At 32.9% G+C, this 26,131-nt stretch overlaps 1 protein-coding gene across 1 annotated transcript; it reads left to right on the top strand.

Annotated features, from left to right (window-relative positions):
* Positions 1-1,540: 1,540 nt before the first annotated feature.
* On the top strand, positions 1,541-24,092 carry LOC134718443 (mothers against decapentaplegic homolog 6-like). Its single transcript, XM_063580957.1, has 4 exons — positions 1,541-2,535; positions 8,207-8,263; positions 8,936-9,022; positions 23,025-24,092. The coding sequence occupies exons 1-4, from the start codon at positions 2,142-2,144 to the stop codon at positions 23,570-23,572; spliced, it is 1,086 nt and encodes a 361-aa protein (XP_063437027.1). The 5' UTR covers positions 1,541-2,141; the 3' UTR covers positions 23,573-24,092.
* Positions 24,093-26,131: the final 2,039 nt, after the last annotated feature.

Below are 26,131 nucleotides of genomic sequence, written 5' to 3' on the forward strand. Positions count from 1 at the left end.
TGACGAAAAGTTTATTTATTCAAAACGAGCATATACAAATTCCTTCAAGGCCGTATCCTTTTGGTTCCATGGAAAATTGTGCTTATTAGTATGTTTTTATGATATTTCTACTCGTGTTCCCTTGTTATGTTATTTTTGTCGATGGGCTCCTATATACATGAACAACACCTCCCGTTTTCATAGAAATAAGTGAGTAACATACAAAATTTGCTCGTATTTTAGTATGGGAACGAAGTTCCCAATTACGGTAGAAAAATTAATAATAAAAAAAAATCGGGAAAATTTCCCGAACTTTTCATTCTTCTAATGAACTCAAAATCCAATACAAAAGCCTCATATTAAAACGTAAAAATGTTGGCACCAGCACAACATGCGGTGGTGGTGTCCCTTCTTAATCCGCAAACTACGGCACCAGCACAACATGCGGTGGTGGTGTCCCTTCTTAATCTGCAAACTACGGCTACAGCACAACAAGCGGTGGTGGTGTCCCTTCTTAATCCGCAAACTACACAAACCACAGATTATGGATCCGCAACTGAACTTGAAACGCCGTATATGTATCAATCCCTGCTAATTTAATAAAAAAAAAAGTCGTGTTTGTTTTGAATTCGAGACTTTTTACAAGTGTCATTCAATAAGTTGTCATTCTAACATATATTTCTCTATACCAGTGTACTCATGTTCGGTTTACGGGTTTACGACTATACAGATATATAACCCCCCCCCCCTTTTTACTTAATTCAAAATACCAGTCCGCGCGCGTGCCCATACTCTCAAATATACAAATATCTTTTTTGTATTCATTTCTCGAAAAACGCTATATTCCTTGGTTTTAAAAACGAGCAGAAACCGATGGAAATTAGTCAATATATTCATCGTCATTGAACCGAGGAAAAATTACTTACTTACTTACTTACTTACTATAAACACATAATAAATAATTATCTGAATAAATAGTTAAATAAAACATAAAACTTTTAAAAATGTAAAATTATTTTTAAATATAAGTGTGAATTATTAAAAACTTCTTTTTCACACGTTTTTTTTTTACAGGTATATAGTATTATTATTTTTTTACGAGACTTCATTGATGTAAAACATAGCGTTATGAATGAAGTGTGGAGTCGGATTAATATCTTTATGAAATATATCATTTCTGTCATCAAGTTGTCTTTTAAAATTATTTTAAATTGTTTCCCCGAAGAAATCTTGTCAAATAGAGTGCTTTTCAAATATTATACCGACTATCTGATAAAACATTTTAAGCAACGAGTACTGGCGACATACACCCGCGCCAAAAAGTCTAGACGAATCACGTGCTTGTAATTGACCAATCAACCGGACCGTTATCTAAATAACTAACTGTGTTAAAGATTTGTAGGTAGTTTACACAATTTTATTAATTATGGCAGAAAATGAATCTTTCAAAATAAAAATACGAAATTAATCACATAAAAAGCCAGAAGTTTTAAAGTTCCTAACTTTTGGGTAAAATCTATACTTATACACACAGAAATCGAAGTGTAAACAGATGCATTTCAATGAATGGCCGTACAGGTAAATGATTTTTGACCTTGCACCCCTCGATCAACAATAGACTATCCCAGGTCAAAGCAGCTATGATTGCAATGTTTTGAACACGAAATTCTAATATTTGTTATGAATTATGGTCATTTTAAAGCAAAATGGATTAGAACATGATATGCGACAGTTCAATCAATACACTAAATTGAATTTGGAGATTTTTCAGTGAAGGAATTCTCTTATTTATTTACCTGTTTTGGATTTTACTGAAGGTGTGTAAAACTTTGTGTAACAGAGCCCCCATAATTATCAAAGGTGTTTGTATATTTAATTGACGGGAGCTTCATCAATCACAGTTGTTGTAATTATCGGATTAATGCTAATTAATAGTTTGATCTAACGGGCACCTGCTGAGATAATTAGGTCGAGCAGTGTTTACAAACCTTTACGATTGTGACACGATAATGTGATTTTCATTAGAATCAGTGTAAATTAAACCGTTAGAACATCTACTGTCTCTCTCCATTCATCTACAACGTTCTCGCCAAGGTATTCGGTATAATATTGTTTTTAAAGTAGTAAATAACGAAGAAACAAATGTGGCTTGTTTACGATTTATGTTCCGTTCTAAAAGGTCTTCCCACGTGAAGCGCTTGTGGAAAAGTCGTCTCGTACAACATGAAACCGAGAGTTCGGATGAAAATAATACAGAAGAATTAGAGAAAAAATCAGTCACTCAATCTATACTGAAAAGATTAAAAGAAAAACAATTAGAAATGTTGATACAAAGTGTTGAGAGTAAAGGCGAGGAACACTCAGGGTGTGTGTTGTTACCCAAAGGAGATTTACGGCTCGGGAGGAGGTGTGTAGAACCTCACATACTGTGCCTTCAGATCTGGCGGTGGTCGGACATATCAGAGAGTTCCGAACTTCGGAGAATGCCGTTCTGTGAGACGGGTGACGATGATGTTTACGTGTGTTGTAACCCTTATCATTGGAGCCGAAAGTCAGGTAATTCTACAGACATTCCATAAATCAAATCAGGGGGCCTACAAAGGGGGGAATGTTTATTGTAGAAAAGGAGGACAATGTTTATTGTAGAAAAAAAGGGGGGGTGATGTTCATGTCCTAAAAGTTATTATGGGCTACAAACAGACAAAGGAGGAAGGTTTATTGTAGAAAAAAGGGGGGCGTTCGGTTCATGTAGTAAAAGTTATGATTCTTCCAAGTGAGTAGTAAAGGTTAATGTTATTTGTAGAATAAGGGGGGTGTTCGTGTCTTTAAAGTTATGACCCTTTCAAGTGAGTAGTATCTTTGGAGCCATACAGGTACATCAGTGTAACAGAGGGAAATGTTTATTGTAAAAAGGGGGGTGGTGTTCATGTTGTAAAGTTATGACCCTTTCAAGTGAGTAGTATCTTTGGAGCCGTCAGTGGTACAGGTACTTTATACTGATAGTACTGTAGACACTTCATAAGTAGATTTATGTCAGTTTATCTATAGTATAATATATTTGGACAGTGTAGGTAGTACGTTTATAGGGTAAACGTTAAGAATGTTACAGGACAAGAAGTCGCAAAATTATTATTGATAGGATAAAAGTTTAGTATGTTGAGTACAAAAATTCAAGAGAAAGATCTTGTCAGAGATATTTACTTTTTATCACACATATATTCTTGTAACTTGTATAAACAGTTTAGGAAATAGTAAGTTAGTTAGATCATATAACTGAAGTTTTATTAGATTTTGTTTCTGCAAATGATTTATTTCTTGGCACTATGAAACTGGTTATTAGTACCCAAACCACTTTGACCTTTTGTTTTCTTTAAATAATTATTTGTTTACAAATTAAAGTAGCTCTATACATGATATAAATGATTATGATATGAATTTTTATTTTTGAAATAAGCTTTTTCTTATTCCAAGAAAAATAATCTTTTATCATATTTGTGACTTTTTGTCCTCTGACTCTCTGAAATTTGTTTATAGTTTTTACTCTGAAACTATACAATATTTCCAGTTTTTCCAAACAAAAATAGTTTTTTTATATTTCTAATGTTCATTATGTTAAACAGTTACATTTAAAATAAAATGAAAATATATGGTATAACATGATTAAGTACAAAATTGTACATATACATTAGTATCAATAACTTCAATAAAACACTGATTTTATGAACATGAGGAAAATTTTGATACTGTATATATATAGTTACAGTGATATTGTTTGTCTTAAATTAGTGGAGAATAAAGGCTTTTTCCCAGGAGAAGAATCCCAATTTGACAAAAAATGGCTTAAAATTATTCCAAAAAAAAACAACTTTTTTCCCAAACAGTGCAGTCTCAGTAGTAATTGTGCATGAATACAAACTGAAAAACACTTATTTAAACCTTTCTCTGTGTACAGATTTGAGTGTCTATTTATGTATCATCACTGACAATGAGGGGTCTTATTTCAAATGAGGGCTTACCTCTTGAAAAGGGATCTGCAAATTGAAGTTCCAGTCAAATTTATGGTTTATTATAAATTTACCAATTTAGTAAAAATGAGGCATATATCACAATAACATAAATAAAAAAGGGTAGAGTTAGTTTTGGAAAACGCCAACAATATCACTGACATGACGGAAGTTTGGTCAAGGTCGTTTTTAATAAAATTAACTTAAAAATTATTATACATGTTCATTATGATATGATGTTTGCAAATATTAATGCCAAATTAGAGTTCTGACCCAGATTTCACGAGCCACTTAATAAAGAAAACAAAAGTGTGATGGGGACATCTGTGTACTATGGACACATTCTTGTTTATGATATTTTTAACTATTTGCAAACCATCACAGGAAAAGTGTACAAATCTTCAATTTAATTATACTTTACTATCATATAAATTTTGTGCCAAAAATACCTTCCTTTGTTGACTCCATTATATTTATACATGTATGTATCAGATGTTGGGTCAGGGGAATATGTCTATCAGAATTTGGTATTTTAGCAGTGGTTGGTACTGCCATTCTGGTTTGTATGTCCATTTAAGGTTATTCCAAATACCCACTCTATATCGAGTAGTCATGTATAGTCATGTTGTGTTTTTTTATTTTGGTCGGGTTGTTGTCTCTTTGACACATTCCCCATTTCCATTCTCAATTTTATGTTATGGCAGTACATTTTGTTCTTTACGTTCGCCCTTTTATCATGTTTATTAGTCCAAATACTGGTCAAGGCTATACACTATACAGTATGTACTCAGTATATAGTATTTGTAATGCAGTTATATATGCTTTATAATACATACAGTAGTTGTCGTTTGTTTATGTAATATATATATATGTGTTTCTCGTTTCTCGTTGTTTTATATAGATTAGACAGTTGGTTTTCCTGTTTGAATGGTTTTATACTAGAAATTTTGGGGCCCTTTATAGCTTATTGTTCGGTGTGAGCCAAGGCTCTGTGTTGAAGGCCGTACATTGACCTATAATGGTTTACTTCTTTTTAAATTGTTATTTGGTGGGAGAGTTGTCTCATTGGCAATCATACCACATCTTCTTTTTTATAATATATGCTTTATAATGACCAGTCACTACAGAATCGTGTTTGGTGCTTTGTTTGCCGAGTGGTCTTACTAGATCATTTACTGTTTCCCTAGCCTGTAAAAGCTGTCATCACAGTGGTAGAGAAGGTGTCAGGTGTGTTTAACTGAAATCTTTTAAATTGACAAGGAATATCGGTTGTTCTGCCATTAGAGTCTTGGTATCTGGACACTGTTTTCTCTAACAATATAACTGACTACTATGAATAAGCCAATAGTGCTGGCTACTTTTAACAGATTTAAAACAAACAATCAATCAGATTGTTCTTTATGTATGATCTTTTGTTATTCCATTAGTCCTCCAAAAAAGGGGGGGTCAAGACCTTAAAAAGACTGGTTGAATTCTCTGTATACATGTCCATGGTATACCTGTTTATCTCTGCCCCTTGTCCATGTTGTCCTTTTACCATGTTTACGTGAACCAAGTCTGAACCATATAATTCATGTTAGTGGGAACATAACTTATATTTATTTAACATTTTTTATAACACAATGCCAATAATGACACATGGCAGGTAAAAACAAAGTTTTTCTATTGTCCATTGTACTTTAGTAACTTTTTTTTACATCATTGTACAAATATATCATGCAAAATATCACCTTGCTGTTGTTTACCTTACTAGAGGTGACCTAAGAAATCAGGACTATAAATTACAAAACAAAACATAAGTTTTAAGTATAAGTTGTACCTTTTAACACCTATGATGTACCTTTTAACACCTTTGCAGTACCTTCTAACACCTACATTGTACCCTTTAGCACCTTTGTAGTACCCTTAAGTGCCTATTTACATTTAGTACCTGTCAATAATATAATGATGTCTTCGTTACACGTCTTCTGAATATCTATATCAATCTACAGGAACATAACCTACATGAAGTCTTCACGAAAATAAAAACAATATTCTTCAGATTGTAGTGGTCAGTATGGTCAGTGGCTGATCCAGGGGGAGGGTTCCTTGGGTTGGAAGATCAATGCATTTGACATGTTTTAATGGTGATGTATGGTTGGAACCCCCTTAAATCTGGGTTGGAACACCCCTTCAGAAATAGCTGGATCCACTCCTGAGTGGATGTTCTCCATTTAAAACTGACTGCGATGACTGACAAATGATTTCTCTCTTATTAAGACCACTTAGCAATGCTAAGGGAGCAATGCTAAAGGAGCACATTTTTGATTTGTCTATGTGTGTTTATAGAACAACTTGCTTAGTAAAATCATGAAAATACATTACATACATATTTGAATAATAAGGGGGTCTCATTTGGGGTTCTGATCCGGGATCCTGCTTACTGTTTTGTTAGATTCCTGTATCCTGCTTACACTATGTGCATAAGCAATTCTCATTTTTTTTTTACTGCCAGGGTCCCGCAAGACCTCATTTCAAGTTTTCACGACATAATTATTTGACTGTCACGTTTACGTTTTAATACGAAAAATTAGCAATCCTGCATCACGCTTAGACCCCAATGAGACCCACTAATAAGGCAATTGTAGTTTAGTTTCTGTGTCTTTATCATGTACTGGTACCTCACTACTGTATTCATAGACTAACATGACTACATTGGCAGTGATATTGTTGGCTTTTTTCAAAACTACCTCTACCCTTTTTTATTGGCAAAATATGCGTCATTTTCATCAAATTGGGAAATTTAAATATACCATGAATTTGACTGAAACTTCAATTCAATATTCAAAAGTCAAACCCTGCTATAAAATAAGACCCCATTTTATCAGTGATGATACATAAAAAGACCCTCAAATCTGCACCTATAATCATTTTAGGCATGAACAATCTTTAAATGAGTGTTTTCAGTTTGTATTCATGCACAATTACTACTGAGACTTCACTGATTGGGAAAAAAGTTGTCTTTTTGGGAATAATTTAAGCCATTTTTTTCTTCAAATTGGGATTCTTCTCCAGGGGAAAAAGCCTGTATTCTCCACTAATTTAAGGCAAACAATATCACTGCATTGGCTAGAAATGTTTATATGGAATTCTTCTATGTGGAGGTGACAAATGTATTGTGGTTGAATGTTATATTTACACTACAAGTTAAAATAATATTTATATTTAGTTACAATTAAATGACAAAATATTTTCTTAGTGGTTTAATGTTAAAAACAAATTATATTGTACAATAATTGTCGATAGATCATTTCTGCATGCATTCTATGTACTTCTTTATCATGGTAAGTGGTATATATAATTAACACGATTGACGTGTAAAATACTGAATGAATTGGAGGGGCTATCAGATTCTGTAAAATTATTGTTGTAGCTATGTCATATACATGTATGTTTCCTGATGTAATATTGGTAGGAAATCTACCCAACTTCTACCACAAAAACTGTATTCATACCTAAATCATGTTAATGTGGTTCAGCAAATAAGGATTGCAGCTACATGTACATGTACAAATGTATATATTTTTTTTGAAAAGTGTGAAGGTCGTGGCCCCACTGAAAGCAAATTCTTGGACTTAACACTTAAATGTCCTGGCAAATAGGGGTTGTGGATATTCTAAAAAGTAGGTAGCTGTTCTGTGGCAGATTCATCATTTTCCCCAAAAAAGGGGTGTCCAACCAAGGGTCAAGGGGTTACAAACCACATGTCTCAATCCAAATGCATTAATTGTCCGAAAAACCCCAACCCCAGGAACCCCCTTCCTGGATTTGCAACTGGTATTGCAGTTTTCACTTTGAAAAGTGGATCTGCCACTGGTATTGCAGTTTTCACTGTTAATTTATAGTGGATCTGTCACTGGTATTGTAGTTTTTACTGTGACTTTATAGTGGATCTGCCACTGGTATTACAGTTTTCACTATGAATTTATAGTGGATCTGCCACTGGTATGGCAGTTTTCACTGTGAATTTCAATTGAGTGACACACAAAAATTTTGGGACATGAATGAAAATTTAGATTTCAAATTGCACCATACCTCATCTACTTATTTTTATACATGTTATAGAAATTTGTACATTTCTGAAAGACTTTTTTGTATTTTTGGTATATATTTATAATTCAAGTTGACTTATATCCAGTTTTTGTTATATTTATACCATTAAACATGTTTAATTTATTTTTCAGATGAATCAGACTCACCATTTCTAGGAAGGTCAGCTTTAGAACGGGTACATATTACAGGTCAGTAGAAATAGTCATGGATCTGCTTTAAAACCAGGTTCAATCCACCATTTTCTACATTAGAAATTGCCTGTACCAAGTCAGGAATATGACAGTTGTTATCCATTCGTTTGATGTGTTTGGACTTTTGATTTTGCCTTTTGATTTTTGATTTTCCTTTTTGAATTTTCCTCGGAGTTCAGTATTTTTGTGTTTTAACTTTTTACACCACATTTAAAAATAGCATTTGAAGTTAATGAGAGAATATTAGATAGATGAACTTTTTGCATTTAGTTTTATGATATTATCTCCCTTGATTTATAACAGAATTGTTCTGCTTAAATGTGAAAAGCTAGTTATTGACTTGATATCTGAGGTAAAATTTGGGATTTTGAATAAATTTGGATAGAATGCACTTACTTATAAGAAATAGACCATACATGTCATTGCAGGGAGACAATTAAAAAATGATAAAGGGAGACAATTCTTCAAATTTGATTTATTTACTATCATTCTTTATTAATTAAACAGCAGGGGCAGCCACTAAACAGTTTGAAAATTTGAGTAATATGATTTATTGACTTACTGTATCCATTGGTATCATTACTAAAATAAATCTTCCATATTAATTTTACTTAATTTACTATAGAAGAAATTGTAAATCTTATTCAAATTTCAACAATTTTATTTAAGATTTTGGCCAATCAGAAATGGGAACAGATGAAGTGGTTTCCACGGAAACAGGAAATACTCCCACTCCTCATCAGTTAAATTATTCAGGTAAGTTATAGAAAGATAGGAATATTCAGTCAAATTGAACTGAGAAGTAGCCTGGTACCTATTCCTACTCATCTAATTAAACAGGCACCAAGCTCATGGCCTGGGTTGCTTTCAATATCGACGGGGCTACATAGTGCTACAAAGATTTTTACTATTGAACGATAAGTTTAGACTAGCTGCTAGCCTACATATAGTGCTCTGTAGCAGCTGTTATGATATTGATCTAAACCCTAGTATCTTGAGATGAGAAAAAACCTGGTCCCTATTTCTACTCATCTGTATTAAACAGGTACCTACTCATCACCTGGTATCTTGAGATTAGAACAAGCCTGGTACCATACTCATGGCTTTGTATCGTGAGATGAGTACTAGCCTGGTACCAATTTCTACTCATCTGTATTAAACAGATACCAGACTCATGGCCTGGTATCTTAAGATGAGCCTAGTACCCATTTCTATTTATCATAACTAAACTGGTAACCTTGTTCATTCCACTGTAGTTCCACATAAGTATCTCCATTTTATCTGTTTATGACTGTACTAGAGACAGAACAGAGAAACTCTTCCTCTGGTGTTTGCTGTGAACTGGTCTGGAACCCTTTCTATCAATCAGAATTACACTGGTAACCTAGCACATTCCACTGTAGCTGAGAAGTAGAATCTAGATTAAACTGGTACTACAGTTAACATTTCACAAAAAGCTTCTAAAACTCCAAACACTAAGTTTTTTCTTGGTGTGACACCAGGAAACGCTGACATCCATCCCTAGATTCTGCGAGAAATTTGGGAGTATTCTCTCTGACTTCCACGTAAATTTGCTACCTTTTGTTTATTGTATTAGCGACATCTCTCTTAATCCAGTGTAGAATTATTATCAGGTACTTTAGCTTGCACCAGCCCCTCAAGTTTTCTCTCTGATTGGCATATTATTTCTAGGTACCCTAGCTGGCACCAGCCCCTCAAGTTTTCTCTCTGATTGGCATATTATTTCTAGGTACCCTAGCTGGCACCAGCCCCTCAAGTTTTCTCTCTGATTGGCATATTATTAAATGTTTTGAAACAGATCATGACTTAGGAATTTGTAGTAGACTGGTGACTTATAGTCTATACAGGAGACAGGGGTACAGTTATCTCATTATTGTAATTATTCTGTGTATAGTGATTAATTTATGAATGATGAATTATTTCTCTGTCTTTAACTTTGATTATACTGAGTGTCTAAAGAAAAACAACAACTTCATCAGTATTTTGATTTTACAATGTATTCTTATAAGGATGTACTTAGGTGAGGTTAGGTAAAAAATAAGAAATTAAGAAATAAAAATTGATACTATAAGCTGGTAGAGTATCAATTGAGGATAAAAATAAGCTAAAAATATTGATAGGTCATGGACCTCCTTTTCCAGATATTTGAGAATTAAAATATGGCGGGAAAAGTGTGACTCAGACTTTTACCTTATATTTGTGTTGATATTATTGGGTTTCAAAACAAAAGAAAGAAAATTCAAAATATTCTAAAATTTTGGTAAATGACCTTTCATGAGCTATTTAGTCTTATATGAAAAAAATAGATGGGTGTTATGGGGCAAAATAATTTACATTGTATTGTTTGTAAAAACCCCAAGGAGTCCAAAAATTTGACATAAATTCCAAAACCTCACCTAAGTATTATAGCTAGAACAGTTTTGAAGAACATACTTAAATAGGCAATTAAATATTGCAATTTCATGAAAATCCCCATAAACAGATAAGTGAATGATATTCAAGCCTGGGATTTTCTTATTAATTGAGATGGATACCTACTATAGTGGTGGTTCCAGGGGGAGGTTTCCAGGGGTTGGAATCCCACGATACTTTGGATGATCAATGTATTTAAATTGGGAACATATAGATGGAACCCACTTATATTTTGGATGATCAACATGATCAATGAATTTGCCCCCCCCCCCCCCCCCCCCCCCCCCCCCCCCCACACACACACACTGGATGTTATACCCTCATATTGTGACAGTCTGCACCAAAAACTTTTCAACTTCTTGGATGAAAGTAAATATAAAAATTTGTCGCTTTATACATGTTATATGTCTTTATTAAACATGTTAAATTTTGAAAAATTTTACTAGTCAAAATAAATATTTAAATATCAATATATATAAGTCTTCTGCCTCAGATTAGTGGCTAAGGGTGCAGACTATTGTGATACATAGATAGCAGTGGTACATCACCGTACATGTATTGGTAGTGATATGATTTGTAAAGTTACTTCAATGTTCATAGTAAAATAGTATAATACCCATTGTTAACCCCTCAGGTCATAAACATCTTTCTATGAATGGAAAATATATACAAAACTTTTTATAAATTTACATATTTTAAATCTGCAAGCCTTCTTTCTAATTTGATTTGCTATGATTTTTGTAGAGCAAGACTTATGATAATGGGTGTATGGTATTCAATGTAAATTGTTCAAGGTTTACGACACAAAATCGGAAACTTTTCACCGATAATAGCTCAACAAAAATACACTCCTTCTTTTTGTGACAGTTTTTCTTTTTACAAGTTTAAAGATTTGTATTAGATTAAGAGAACATGTTGTATTTTGGTTGTGTTCAGTGGTGCGCGACGTGATATAAAGGTATTTTGTCGCCTGGATAATTTGTCATGTTCCTCTGATGTATGACTTTAAGTGACAATAATTGATATTTTAAGGGGGTAATGTAAGGGGGCTCAATTCATCTGTGTAAATTGACAATAATTGATATTTTGAGGGGGTAATGTAAGGGGGCTCAATTCATCTGTGTAAAGTGACAATAATTGATATTTTGAGGGGGTAATGTAAGGGGGCAGAACCCATCTGTGTAAAGTGACAATAATTGATATTTTGAGGAGGTAATGTAAGGGGGCATAACTCATCTGTGTAAAGTGACAACTGATATTTTGAATTGGTAATGTAAGGGGACACAACTCATCTGTGTAAAGTGACAATAATTGATATTTTGAATTGGTAATGTAAGGGGGCACAACTCATCTGTGTAAAGTGACAATAATTGATATTTTAAGGGGAAATGTAAGGGGGCACAACTCATCTGTGTAAAGTGACAATAATTGGTATTTTAAGGAGGTAATGTAAGGGGGCACAACTCATCAGTGTAAATTAAGTGACAATAATTGATATTTTGAAAAGGTTATTTTAAGGGACGAACTTGTTGTTGGGTGCCTGCCTCCTTTATGTTGATATCTTCTTCATTCATTTGGAATACAGAAAATCAGAAGTTAAAGAAAAATGAACAATTTTGATATTGTAAAAAAACTTTTAGTGAATTAATGAATTAGCCAGTTGTCAAAACTTAAAGAATCTCTCATTGCTATTTTTTTTTTTTTTTTCATTAGAAACGCTAAAAAAATGTCTGCTAGAAAAACTTATGAAATAATTGACTTTTTAGATCTTAATTAAGTTTTCCAGATAAGTTATTGTAAAGTCCTCTCAACACACATTAAATTCCAATTAAAAATGTTTAAATCTAAGACTTAAAAAGAAGGGTCTTAAAAGTGATCAGAACTTATTATCCTGCTTAAATACCCTATGGTAATCCCTCTTGAGTACCCCATCCAAAAATCCTGTATATAGGCGCAGACGATGACCATATACCTTGTAAATGTCCTAAAACACCGATCCCTTCGTTCCTACATATATATCTGAAGACATGATGGCTACATTCTAAAACACGGACCCCTTAGTTCCTACATATATATCTGAAGACACGATGGCTACGTTCCTCAGATTTTAATTATCTTATTTGTAAAGTATACATACATATATGTAAACAATTACTTTTACGGCTTTTTATTTTACCTGTATGCTATTCATTGTGTTGTATGTTGTAAGCTGGCGTCTTACGACAAAAAATTAAGTTTTAAAAAAATGTGTCTCGGTTACGATTCTGTGAGAAAACAATATTAATTATTGAGGAATGTATTAGCGTACAATATACTTATTACAATCATTATGGACGAATGAGGGAAAGATTTCATTCTATTAATGTACAATATACTTATTTCTATCATAATGGACGAATAAGGGAAAGATTTCATTCTATTAATGTACAATATATTTATAACTATCATAATAGAGGAATATACATGGTATAAGGGAAAGATTTAATTGTAGAACAGCTCTTTTCCCTTCTTTGTTCCATATTTAAAAAAAATAACTATACAATAAATCTTTCTCCCGTTTGTCCTAATTTCTAAAGACAGAATAAATAAAGAGTTTGATTTTAGAGGATATTATTGTATTTTGTATTTTTAATTTTCACTAAAAAAAATCACACTCCCATTTTTGTCGAGCCTTCGCATTTATAGTCGAAAAAGCGAGACTAAGCGATCCTACTTTCCGTCGTCGTCGGTGTCGTCGGCGGCGGCATCCACAAATATTCACTCTGTGGTTAAAGTTTTTGAAATTTTAATAACTTTCCTAAACTATACTGGATTTCTACCAAACTTGGACAGAAGCTTGTTTATGATCATTAGATAGTATCCAGAAGTAAATTTTGTAAAAATAAAATTCCATTTTTTCCGTATTTTACTTATAAATGGACTTAGTTTTTTCTGCGGGGAAACATTTCATTCACTCTGTGGTTAAAGTTTTTAGAATTTTTATAACTTTCTTAAACTATCCTTGGTTTGTACCAAACTTAGACAGAAGCTTGTTTATGATCATAAGATAGTATCCAAAGTAAATTTTGTAAAAATAAAATTCCATTTTTTCCGTATTTTACTTATAAATGGACTTAGTTTTTTTCTGCGGGGAAACATTACATTCACTCTGTGGTTAAAGTTTTTAGAATTTTAATAACTTTCTTAAACTATCCTTGGTTTGTACAAAACTTGGACAGAAGCTTGTTTATGATCATAAGATAGCATCCAGAAGTAAATTTTGTAAAAAAAAAAATCCATTTTTTCTTTATTTACTTTTAAATGGACTTAGATTTTCTGTGGGGAAACATTACATTCACTCTGTGGTTAAAGTTTTTAGAATTTTAATAACTTTCTTAAACTATCCTTGGTTTGTACCAAACTTGGACAGAAGCTTATTTATGATCATAAGATAGTATCTAGAAGTAATTTTGTAAAAAGATAACTCCATTTTTTCTGTATTTTACTTTTAAATGGACTTAGATTTTCTTCCAGTTAATACTTCATACAGTCTGCAGTTAAAGTTTTTAAAACATTTATTAGATTCATTATAACTATCCTAGATTTTTACCAAACTTTGACAGAAGCTTCTTACAATCAAAAGATAGTATCAAGAGGAATATTTTTATTGATTTTTTTCCTAATTTTTGTTGAGCCTGTGATTTACAGCAAAAGTAGGCGAGACACTGGGTTCCGCGGAACCCTTACAAATTTTTTTAATTACATAACCCATTGAAATTAATAACAGTTTGAATAGAATCTTAATTTGTTTTGCTATATATAACTATGGTCATGACATAAAAAGGGACAAAAAAAAGAACAAACTAACAAACAAGCAAAATATTTCATCACACACAATTCTTACTGATTGATTATGAACCTTATTTTATTTTGCCAAATTTACTCAAATATCAAGAGGGGGACACATTGAGAAACGAAAAAAATACAACCTTTTTGAAATTTAGAAAATCTAACAGGTTAGTCATAATAGCCTATTGTAAATTATAAATAGTTATCTTCACCTGTTAGATTTGACTTTTATTGACCTTGAAGTTTTCTCCAACAGAAAACACTTCACTTTCATACATCTATCTCCCGTACTTAGATAAACTGCCTTCTCTGGGACTATAACTTAGGTAAATACCACAGTAGATAGACCAGTGCCTTGGTGAAAAATACATTTTAATGGATTTGAAAGGTCAAAGGTCTCAGGGTCTTACTTTAAATTATATTATCACTCAATTTTCTTTCATTTAAACCTTCAGAGGCTCTCCATTAGGGAATTAACGTTTACTTTGCTTATTGAAAGAGGCCTACATGGGGGAATCAACTTTTCCTTTGTTTATTTAGATTATATAGATGTCCCACAGAAATTATAAATGGATTTGAATATGTTACATTCTGTATGATATATTTAGATATTTTGGTCTTTCTTTACTCTAGTCTACTCTTTTTGACTGGGATTAAGTTTAGGGTTAGGGTTTTGAGAAAGGTTATAGTGCTAGGTGTTACCTGAGGCTACACAATTTGAAGATACAATTATACATGTTATACATAAATATACAGATTAGTTTCTGTGTGTACTTTTCTAAACTTGGATGTTGGTTTTAAGGTGATGTGGTATGATTGCAAATGAGACAGCTCTCTACAATAGACTAAATGACACAGAAACTAACAACTTAAGGTCACTGTATGGCCTTCAACAGTGAGCAGAGTAAGCTTTTACAGGTCCTGAAATCACAAATGTAAAACAATTCAAACATTAAAACTAACCAACAACCTAATTAATGTAAAAACATATGAGCAAATGATGTTCATTTTAAGGTCCTATATATATATACCAAGATGGTTAGCCGTCCTGAACATGCATGAAATATTTGCCACTGGACATTAAGCAACCAACAATCAGTCAATATAACAGGTTAGATGAGTAGGTATCTTGTCTCAGAGATCCTCCATTAATTGTCACTACTCTGTCACCAACTGTACTTAAAACAAAAGATAAACCACCACTTAAAGATAAAAAGAAAAATCACTTCCACATGGAGCCTAAATTCAAGTTAAAAGGTCTATTTTTAGACTCGGAGCCACCAAGTCGATGTTCTGTGTATTCTGTTTGAGGATGATGATATTTGGCACGTAAACTATGTAACTAGTATATCCTCTCTATATATAGATAACATCTATCATTATAGGATATCTCTACTTGACTGGTAATCTCTGGTGTGTAATCCAAAGATCTATGTGTCTCCATTATAACTCTCTTAATTCTTTTTATGTTAATTAGGATGACGATTATAACTCTGTCCAAGTTAATTCTTTTTATGCTTATTAGGTTAACAATATTAAAGTACATTTAATATACAATGTTTGTACTTTTAAAATATTCTTATATTTGGCAAGCGAACTATAATGGGATGAATTGTCCATTATAACTCTGTTAATTCTTTTTATGTTAATTAGGATGACGATTAAACTTCTGTCCAAGTTAATTCTTTTTATGCTAATTAGGTTAACAATATTAAAGTACATCTTATATACAATGTTTGTACTTCTAAAATATTCTTATATTTGGCAAGGGAACTATTATGGGATATATTCATTGACAACATTTTTGGATCAAAAAACTTCTACTGGGGGTGTTTTAGGACTTTTAATACACTTGTTGGTCTCGCCGAGTCAGTTTGGCAAACTCATCTGAAAAACATGATTTTATTGTAAAGAAATGTACTTATAACAATATTTGGCAAAGTTAGGGAATTTTTTTATGGTGTGAGTTACATGTTCTTCATTTAAATGATTTTTTTGTACCCCAATTTAAGATACTACCCAGAAGTTAAATAGACCGACTTTTATATTAGAGCTGATATCATTACTACTTTGTTCTATTGCTTAATGTCCAGTGACAAATATTTGATGTATTTTGAGTTATAGGTAAGAACCTTAATATTATAACAATTTGCTTACTTACTGCCCTTGTACACCATTGGCGTGTAGTGCAGTATAAACGAAATTCTTCGTTACTGTTTTTGTAACATAAACTTTCTTTTACAAGATAGGGTTGTTAGCCCTAAGCTAAACCTCTTATGTGAAGGGCCTGGTTTTTCTGTCAGGATGTTCCATCCCATAGACGTTTGCTGTTACTTAGCTCACGAGCTCCATCTACCCTGATTTTCTATCTGGATTTAATTCCATAGCCTTTAACATTTACTAGGTCATCCACAAGGCAGTGAAGTTATTTACCTATACTATATACTATAACCAGCCATCCATTATTAATTGGTACTCATTTAAAACTTATATACTTCAATTATCACCCTTTACCATGTTTACCGAAATAGATATAGGAACAAAAAAATTATTCATTTATTAAACTTAAAATATACATTTCTATTATATATACCACATTTATACCCATTAGAAGAAAACATACAAGGCTTTTAATTTAATTTACTCAATTGTAAGTATAAGGACACTAGTGTAAAATATTAAATGGAGTTATGTCCCCTGATTGAATAAATTTGTTTTCACAACAGAACTTGACTATTTAATAGGATTAAAAGCTACTTGACTTGGGATTGGAAAGAAAATATTAATTTATTCATTTGAATGTATTTTAAATCTAATAACCTAACAAAAGATCCCATTCTTCAAGCTACTTTAAGTTATAAATAACACGTCTTGTTATATCAACGATTCTCTAACATACATCAAGTGTTATTTTTTCTCATTTTAAATCTTCGATCTTCCAGGATTAGTAGATTTGTTTTAAGGAAGAGTCTTGGAATCATTCCATGGTTTACCAGGGGTACCAGATCCCATGGTTTGTCAGGGGTACCAGTCAAATGTTATAGATTTGTTTTAAGGAAGAGTCTTGGAATCATTCCATGATTTGTCAGGGGTACCAGTCAAATGTTATAGATTTGTTTTAAGGAAGAGTTTTGGAATCATTCCATGGTGTACCAGGGGTACCAGATTCCATGGTTTGTCAGGGGTACCAGTCAAATGTTATAGATTTGTTTTAAGGAAGAGTCTTGGAATTTTCCATGGTTTGTCAGGGGTACCAGTCAAATGTTATAGATTTGTTTTAAGGAAGAGTCTTGGAATCATTCCATGATTTGTCAGGGGTACCAGTCAAATGTTTAAACTGTTCCTCGTTTTATCAGTTTGTTGTTTTGAACCAAACTTTAGTGCAGGTTTTTGTTTATTTTATGCAGTTTTCAAATACCTGAATCCCTAAATGTCAATTTTTGTTTACATTAATTAAAATGCAAGTATCAAATATCATAATGCAAGTTTTTATTGGGTAGTTTTGTTAGTTGTGATATTGACTCTGACTTTCTTTACAATTCACAATATTCTTCTTATTTCACAAAGATCCATAAATTTCAATGTAATGGTCTTCTCTACACAGAGAAATCAAATATAATTAAAACTCTTATAGATTACCGTGCAATCGTCAACTCCTATAAATCAGTATCTGTATTGACAAGATGTCTTTGTTTGCAGTCAAAATATCGTAAATTTAAATCGTGCAAACAATTTTATGATTGTTTTAACTTTCTGCATAGAAATCTTTGACATTGTTAGATTTAAAAATAAGAAGATGTGGAACGATTACAAAAGTTACATATTGATATCACTGCATCAAAGACCAATGATGTGAATTAAGGTGGTACCCAACACTTTAACTAAAATAAATTTGGCTCGTTTAATTTTCATAAAATTTTATCAAAGTATTTACTTTGACCCTTTAACTAATATATAAAAATTTCAAAAATTTTGAACCAACCGTTTTGTCAGAAAAATTACACTGGTTATATAGCAGTTTGACAAACACTAATTTTGATCATTGAGAAGCTTAATATTCCTTTAACAACGCAACGTAATTAAAACGTTTAGATGATTTTACAGAGTTATCTCCCTGTAGTGTTAGGTACCACCTTAAGCCACAGGTTATTGTAATATCTCAGGTGTGGATTCAGGATTTTGAAAGGGGTCCCTAGTAACCCAATGTTTGGACTGATGCTAGGAAAAAGTATACTAGATATATAGGAAGATGTGTTAGTATGCATTTATCATACACAAATGTATGTATCTCCACAAGGGTGCTCCTCTTAATTCAGCCTCTCTGCCCTTTAGTCCAGAAATTGTATAGCCTTCAACATTACTGATGTTCTTCCTGTACACAACTCCTTCAAACTTTACTTCCAGATATTGTATAGCCTTCAATATTACTGATGTGCTCCCTGTACCCCACTCCTCCAACCTTTAGTCCAGAAATTGTAAAGCCTTCAAGATTACTGATGTGCATCCTGTACACCACTCCTCCAACCTTTACTTCCAGAAATTGTATAGCCTTCAAGATTACTGATGTGCACCCTGTACACCACTCCACCAACCTTCAGTTCAGAAATTGTAAAGCCTTCAAGATTAATGATGTGAACCCTGTACACCACTCCACCAACCTTTAGTCCAGAAATTGTATGGCCTTCAAGATAACTGATGTTCACACTGTACCCCACTCCAGCAACCTTTACTCCCAGAAATTGTATAGCCTTCAAGATTACTGATTTTCACCCTGTTCCCCACTACATCAACCTTTACTTCCAGAAATTGTATAGTTTTCAAGATTATTGATGTTCACCCTGTACCCCACTCTGTCAACCTTTACTTCCAAAAATTGTATAGCCTTCAAGATTACTGATGAGCACCCTGTACCCCACTCCACCAACCTTTACCTTCAGAAATTGTATAGCCTTCAAGATTACTGATGTTCACCCTGTACACCACTCCACCTACCTTTACTACCAGAAATTGTATAGCCTTCAAGATTACTGATGTTCACCCTGTACACCACTCCACCTACCTTTACTACCAGAAATTGTATAGCCTTCAAGATTACTGATGAGCACCCTGTACCCCACTCCACCAACCTTTACTTCCAGAAATTGTATAGCCTTCAAGATTACTGATGTTCACCCTGTACACCACTCACCTACATTTACTACCAGAAATTGTTTAGCCTTCAAGATTACTGATGAGCACCCTGTACCCCACTCCACCAACCTTTACTTCCAGAAATTGTATAGCCTTCAAGATTACTGATGTTCATCCTGTACACCACTCCACAAACCTTTACTACCAGAAATTGTATAGCCTTCAAGATTACTCATGTGCACCCTGTACCCCACTCCACCAACCTTTACTTCCAGAAATTGTATAGCCTTCAAGATTACTGATGTTCACCCTGTACTCAACTCCACCAACCTTTACTTCCAGAAATTGTTTAGCCTTCAAGATTACTAAAGTGCACCCTCTACCCCACTCCACCAACCTTCACTACCAGAAATTGTTTAGCCTTCAAGATTACTGAAGTGCACCCTCTACCCCACTCCACCAACCTTCACTACCAGAAATTGTATAGCCTTCAAGATTACTGATGTGCACCCTGAACCCCACTCCACCAACCTTGTATTCCAGAAATTGTATTGACCACCATAATTTACATTCGATGTTTTGACATCTTGTAATGTACAGACAGGTAGACCACAGGTAGACCTCAGGTAGACAACACACTCCTACCATTCTGGCTGACTCTCAATAACATTTGTACAAACATCTATGTGTATCACGACTTACAAGCAAAAAATCAGTATAGTATATATCTGTGGAGCCAGTGTTAGCTAGACAACACACCTTGATTAGGTCACCTCAAGGCATTGCCAGAATAAGTCAGTTACCTCGGTCCCACAAACAACAGGGTCACACAAGAAGACAATTAAGCTGCTAAAAGTTTGCTCAAACCTAAACTTTGTTATAAGTTTTAAAACTCTTAAGCCCTTCCTGTTTAATAATTTAAAAAAAATCAAAATCAAAATAACATGTTGGACTTTTTTTTAATTTTTATTCCCATGTTTTTATAAGTGTGTAGTTTGTAGTTTAAATTAAAAAAACTTCAGATTTTAAGATTAAGAATCTGTGTATAGTAACTGACTGACATCAAAAGTTCAATGTAGGATAAAACAAAACTTAATTCCTATAGTATTTTCGCTGACCCATTTCTAGTTTTTTCACTGACTTAATTTTTCATTAACTTAATTTGGGAAAAAATAAAGATATATATAAAATCGATGTCAATTAACAATTTTGACCCCCCACCCCGAAACTATTTGAATTTAGTTTTTTTTATCCTATGTTGATTTTTTGATGTTGTCCCTTAAACAATGACCAATCAATCAATGATTACTTTATAACTAGTGAGATTGTTTTAATGAATATAAGAACATGATACTGACATGATTTTAATGATAGAAATGATAGTAACATACATACAGATACCTATATACAATAAATACAGATGATAGATCTGTTGAGATCAGCATTACGTCTTATTTCGTGATATTGACAATCTAAACATTCTTTACATTATTGTAGAAAAAATGGCCATCATTTTAAATCAACCACAATTTTTTATACCCATTTTGCCTTTTGAAATTTTTATAGTATTATCTGTGTCAGTAACCTGACCACCCCTTTTGGATTAGTAAATGGACTGTTCCATTGGAGCCAGTTTTATGCTATGAAGTATAGTGTTGTTTGTAAAGGAATGTATGGCGCCCACTACACAATTTATAGGGTTAACTTGCAGGTTGTGTGGAGACGTCTTGTAAATTAGCTGGACTCTAAAAATTGTTTAGGATTAATTATACTAATCAGTCTGATATGGTTAAAACATTAAAGAAATTACTTTGTGTACAGAAATGACTTTATGTAAAGAAATTACTATGTGTGGGTTACATTCCATACTTTTAGTCTTTACTATTATTTATCAATTATTTCTAAATATAATAGTTGTTCTGGATACAAAAGGAGGGGTTGAACCCCCCTGTAACCCCCTGCTTTGAACAGTCAATGCTTTTAAATGGGGACATATAGTTTGAACCCCCCTTTTTAAAATGTCTGGATCAGCCCCTGATATCTCAGTGAGGTTAAAATTTTAAACTAATTCTGCAATAAAATATTCTTTTTTTTTTATTTATATAAAGTAGTTCCCCCTTAATTAAACTTTTATTAGTCTTCAGTTTATAATTCTATTGCCCACTTATTTGGTAAAACAGGCTTATAAGTTGTCTTCATCATGTTCATAGGAAATAATATACTGTAAATTCAGAAATTATTGCGTGCATTTATTATTGCGATTTTGTGATTTTAGACTTAAATGCGATTTTAATCTTTACGATTTTCAGAAAACTCCTGTTTAATTCATATAAAATATTTCAAAATGCGAGTTTGAATTATTGCGTTTACATATCTGTCACATTTTTCGCAATAATAAAAACCTTGCATTAATTTCTGAATTTACAGTATCTCTTATACAGTTATATATTCAAAATTCAATGTGAAAAATGTTTCATAATTTGTACTTGTTTGAGCCTCACATCTCTGGAGCCTCACATGTATCTCTGTTGCAGTGGCGGATCAAGAAATTTTCATAAGTGGGGGCCCATTGACTGACCTAAGAGGGGGCCCGCTCCAGTCACGCTTCAGTGATTCCCTATATAAGCAACCACATTTTTTCCCAAAAAGGGGGGTCCCCCCCCCCCCCCCCCCCCCCCCGCCCTAAATCCACCTCTGTGTTGCACCTTATGTATGTAGACCTTTACAGTGGTATACAATGTTATAAGATGTCATGTCATATTTTTTTAGTTTATTTTATGATTATGATTACTTTTCTATCTGCTTGAGATAGCATGGACTGATATCAATGTGAAGCACTTCTGGTCTAGAGCACCTCTGATCAGGTTAATTTCTAAATTTCACGAAGTTTTTTTGATGCAATTGTTAAAATATATAAAATTGCACCAGAAAATAAAGAGATCTGAAATATTAAAAATTTGGAGTAATACAAGTTGAGATTAAAACAAAATGAGTAGATGATGACCTATTATTATTAATACTGGTCAGTCTGGCCAGCTGAGGGACGCCTCCAGGTGTGGGAGTTTCTCGCTACATTGTAGACCCATTGGTGGCCTTCGGCTGTTGTCTACTCTATGGTCAGGTTGTTGTTGCTTTGACTCATTCCCCATTTCTATTCTCAATTTTATTACCTATTTAAAAATAATTAAATGAAGGTTTCTTTAAGTGCGACAATACTTTCGGCTGTTGTCTACTCTATGGTCAGGTTGTTGTTGCTTTGACACATTCCCCATTTCTATTCTCAATTTTATAAGGTGTAAGTGTTTAAAACACAATATACTGACTTAGTGACATATAACACCATGTAACAACTTCTTTATCTTTTCAGATGATTCGATGTCGTCTAACAATGGTTGTGTACGAGGACCACATTGGTGCACCGTGGCATACTGGGAATTACGACAGCGCGTTGGACGTTTGTATATGGTGTACGACCCTAATGTTAATATATTTCAATCTCTACCTCAAGGGGACGGACTGTCCCTGGAATTACTTCAGAAAGAGGCCGAAACTGAGTCAGTAAAACGAACTCGTGATAAGATAGGTATAGGCGTTGTGTTGAGTCGTGAGGACGATGGAGTTTGGCTTTATAATCGCTCACAATTCCCTGTCTTTGTCAACTCGCCTACTCTAGAAAATATTCATTCAAGAACGTTGCCTGTTTTAAAACTATTACCAGGATATTCAATCAAAATATTTGACTATGATAGTGTGCGGCTGTTAAAACAGTTAACAGACAAACGATACCTGGACGGCCCTTTTGACCCGGCCTCCGTCAGGATTAGTTTTGCCAAAGGCTGGGGGCCAAACTACCACAGACAGTTTATAACTTCTTGTCCGGCTTGGCTGGAAGTTTTAATGACTATTGATAGGTGATAGTTCTAGAGGTCACATGTACTTTTAACATTCAATGTATAAAATAACTTACACTTTCTTATAGAGTTGGAATTATTTGAAATTTTAGAGAAAGGGAAGGAACTCTTGTTGTTTTTGAATGATTAAATTTTACTTGTTATGTTTTTTGTTTGTTTTAAAATCTTAAATTTGAATCTTGATATTTTTATTGTTTGATTTTAAAAAAGAAAATATTTGAATTCTTTGTTATACTATATCCTGTATAGGAGAGTGTAAGTTATTTTTAGAATCTTCCAGGTTTAAGAGAATTACATGGTTAGTTCCAGAGAAAATGTCTGTCTGTCAAGTCTTTACACCTAACCTGCTAAATGTAATTAGAAATGGGTATACTGTCACATGATTGTTTTATTTTATTTGTTAAGGGGGTTCACTAGGGGTTGTTTCCTTTGTTTTGGGGGTTCAATCAGGGTTTATAGGTAAAACAGATAAAACAATTTGACTGTAAACACACATGCTTTTTTTTTATTTTGGCCTTAGCTGTTCTACACAAATTATTTCTTTATTTGGCCTTACACATTCTACTGTAAACTATTTTGGCCTTAGCCATTCCTAATGTTTTGCTGTACCTATTTTGAGTATATTACTCATATGAAAAAAAGAAATGTTGTGTACAGAAATACTTAGAATGATTAAGTTTCTTTCCTGGGGAATTCTTGTTCTTCATAATCCAAGTCTTTATGGATTTTCAAAGTTTGGTTTATCTTGGTGAGTTAAACATTTAGTTCATTTCCCACCTTGGGTAAATCATTTGTTTATAATTTGACTTGTAAAGGACATTTTACTATGGCAACAATTATTTTTTCTGGAACAATCTTTGTAACATAAGGGCATTTATAATATGTTTAGTTACCTCTTTTTGAAGACCAAGGGGAGTAACTCTGTGCTATATCAATTTAACTTAGTTTAAACTTTTCTGGCTTATTCTGTTTTAGTAACTAAGAAACACTATATATTATATGGCTGAATACAAACATTGATTTTCAGTTATAAATTAGTTACAATATTACAGTTGTTTTTAATACTTACAGAGTTACTTCCCTTTGTAATGTCATTTTTAGATAAGATATAGCATTACAGAGTTATTCCCCTTTGTAAATTGTAATGTCTTCTTTAGATAAGGTATAGCGTTAACAGATTATATACTGAAGTAAACTCAGGTTTTTATTGAATACTTAATATTGTGCCATTTTTGTTGATTTTGTCATTAATGTTAATATGGTCTAAGGGAGGCAAATCCTGTAGAGTTAAGTTCAGCTTCACCTTTCATCGATTTCGTTATTTCAGCCTTTTACATGTATGTATAATCAATTTCAGCATCACTACCTAGAAAATATATCATATACATTGACTTATTGTATTCAATATTTTTTGAAATTTCAGGTTAAATTTGAGTGTACACAAGTGAATAAATCAAACTTTCTTTCTTGGAGTTGCCTCCCTTTGACCATATTAACATTCATTTAAGGTGGTAGACCTAGGTTAAGGGAAATAACTCTTAAAATCATCAGAACGTTTGTGTCAGCCATTTTCATAAATATGTTCTAAGCTTCTAGGATACATAGATTATTTTCAATCTGTTTCAGGTAAATGCTTAAAATACATTAATAAAACTTGACTATTACAAACGCATCACTGAATTAAAGAGTTATCTCCCTGGACCAAGGTCTACCCCCTTAAGATGTAGTATATCTTAGTGGTAATAAATACACACGCAAATATCATTTAATAAATGTATCAAAATTACGACAGTTTGAATAGGCCATGTAATATTTGTCACTGGACATTAAGCAACCATTAACCAACATTGATACTTATGTCTATGATTTGTTAAGAATTAACTGTTACACGTCCCTGGTTAAAGAGACATTATTTTACATATAAAGCATCAGCCTTCATATGATGTTCCAGATCCTAATGCATTCTGGATAATATTTTATTATTTTTGAATGATTCAGGTGGTTGTGATACTAATATGGTCAAGGGGAAGTAACTCCCAAGATTAAAAGATAATTAGGCTGTGGAAATAACCTATGGTTTTGATACACATGTATAAGAGTTATTTGGAAAAAATAGTTAGTCAAGAAATTTGATACCTAATAATTTGTGAATGAGTAGATTGAATTTCATTTATGATGTATAATTTTGATGTTGTTTGTAAGAAGATGGAAGGTTTTAAACAGTTATGGTCTGATACAGCATACACAAATTAATATAAAAGATCTATATTATGTAGACTAATGAAATCAAATTTTAATTAAAAGTGGTAGCCACAAAATTAAAAGAGCCATAGCAATAAAGGTATATAAAAATATGTTTAATACACCATTTTGTAAAATCATCCTATGGTCATGAAGGTACAATTGATGCAGTTAAATTTCACAAGTGCTATTTTTTTTTAATTTGTGTGTTTCGTGATGCTCTATTTGACATTTTTAAAGATACTCTAACCAATCAAATTACAGAATCAGTTATTTTTATTAATAAAATTTGTCAATAATAGAGCCAAAAAATCGAGAAAAT

Source organism: Mytilus trossulus, chromosome 5, assembly GCF_036588685.1.
Source record: "Mytilus trossulus isolate FHL-02 chromosome 5, PNRI_Mtr1.1.1.hap1, whole genome shotgun sequence".
Classification (NCBI taxonomy): Eukaryota; Metazoa; Mollusca; class Bivalvia; order Mytilida; family Mytilidae; genus Mytilus; species Mytilus trossulus.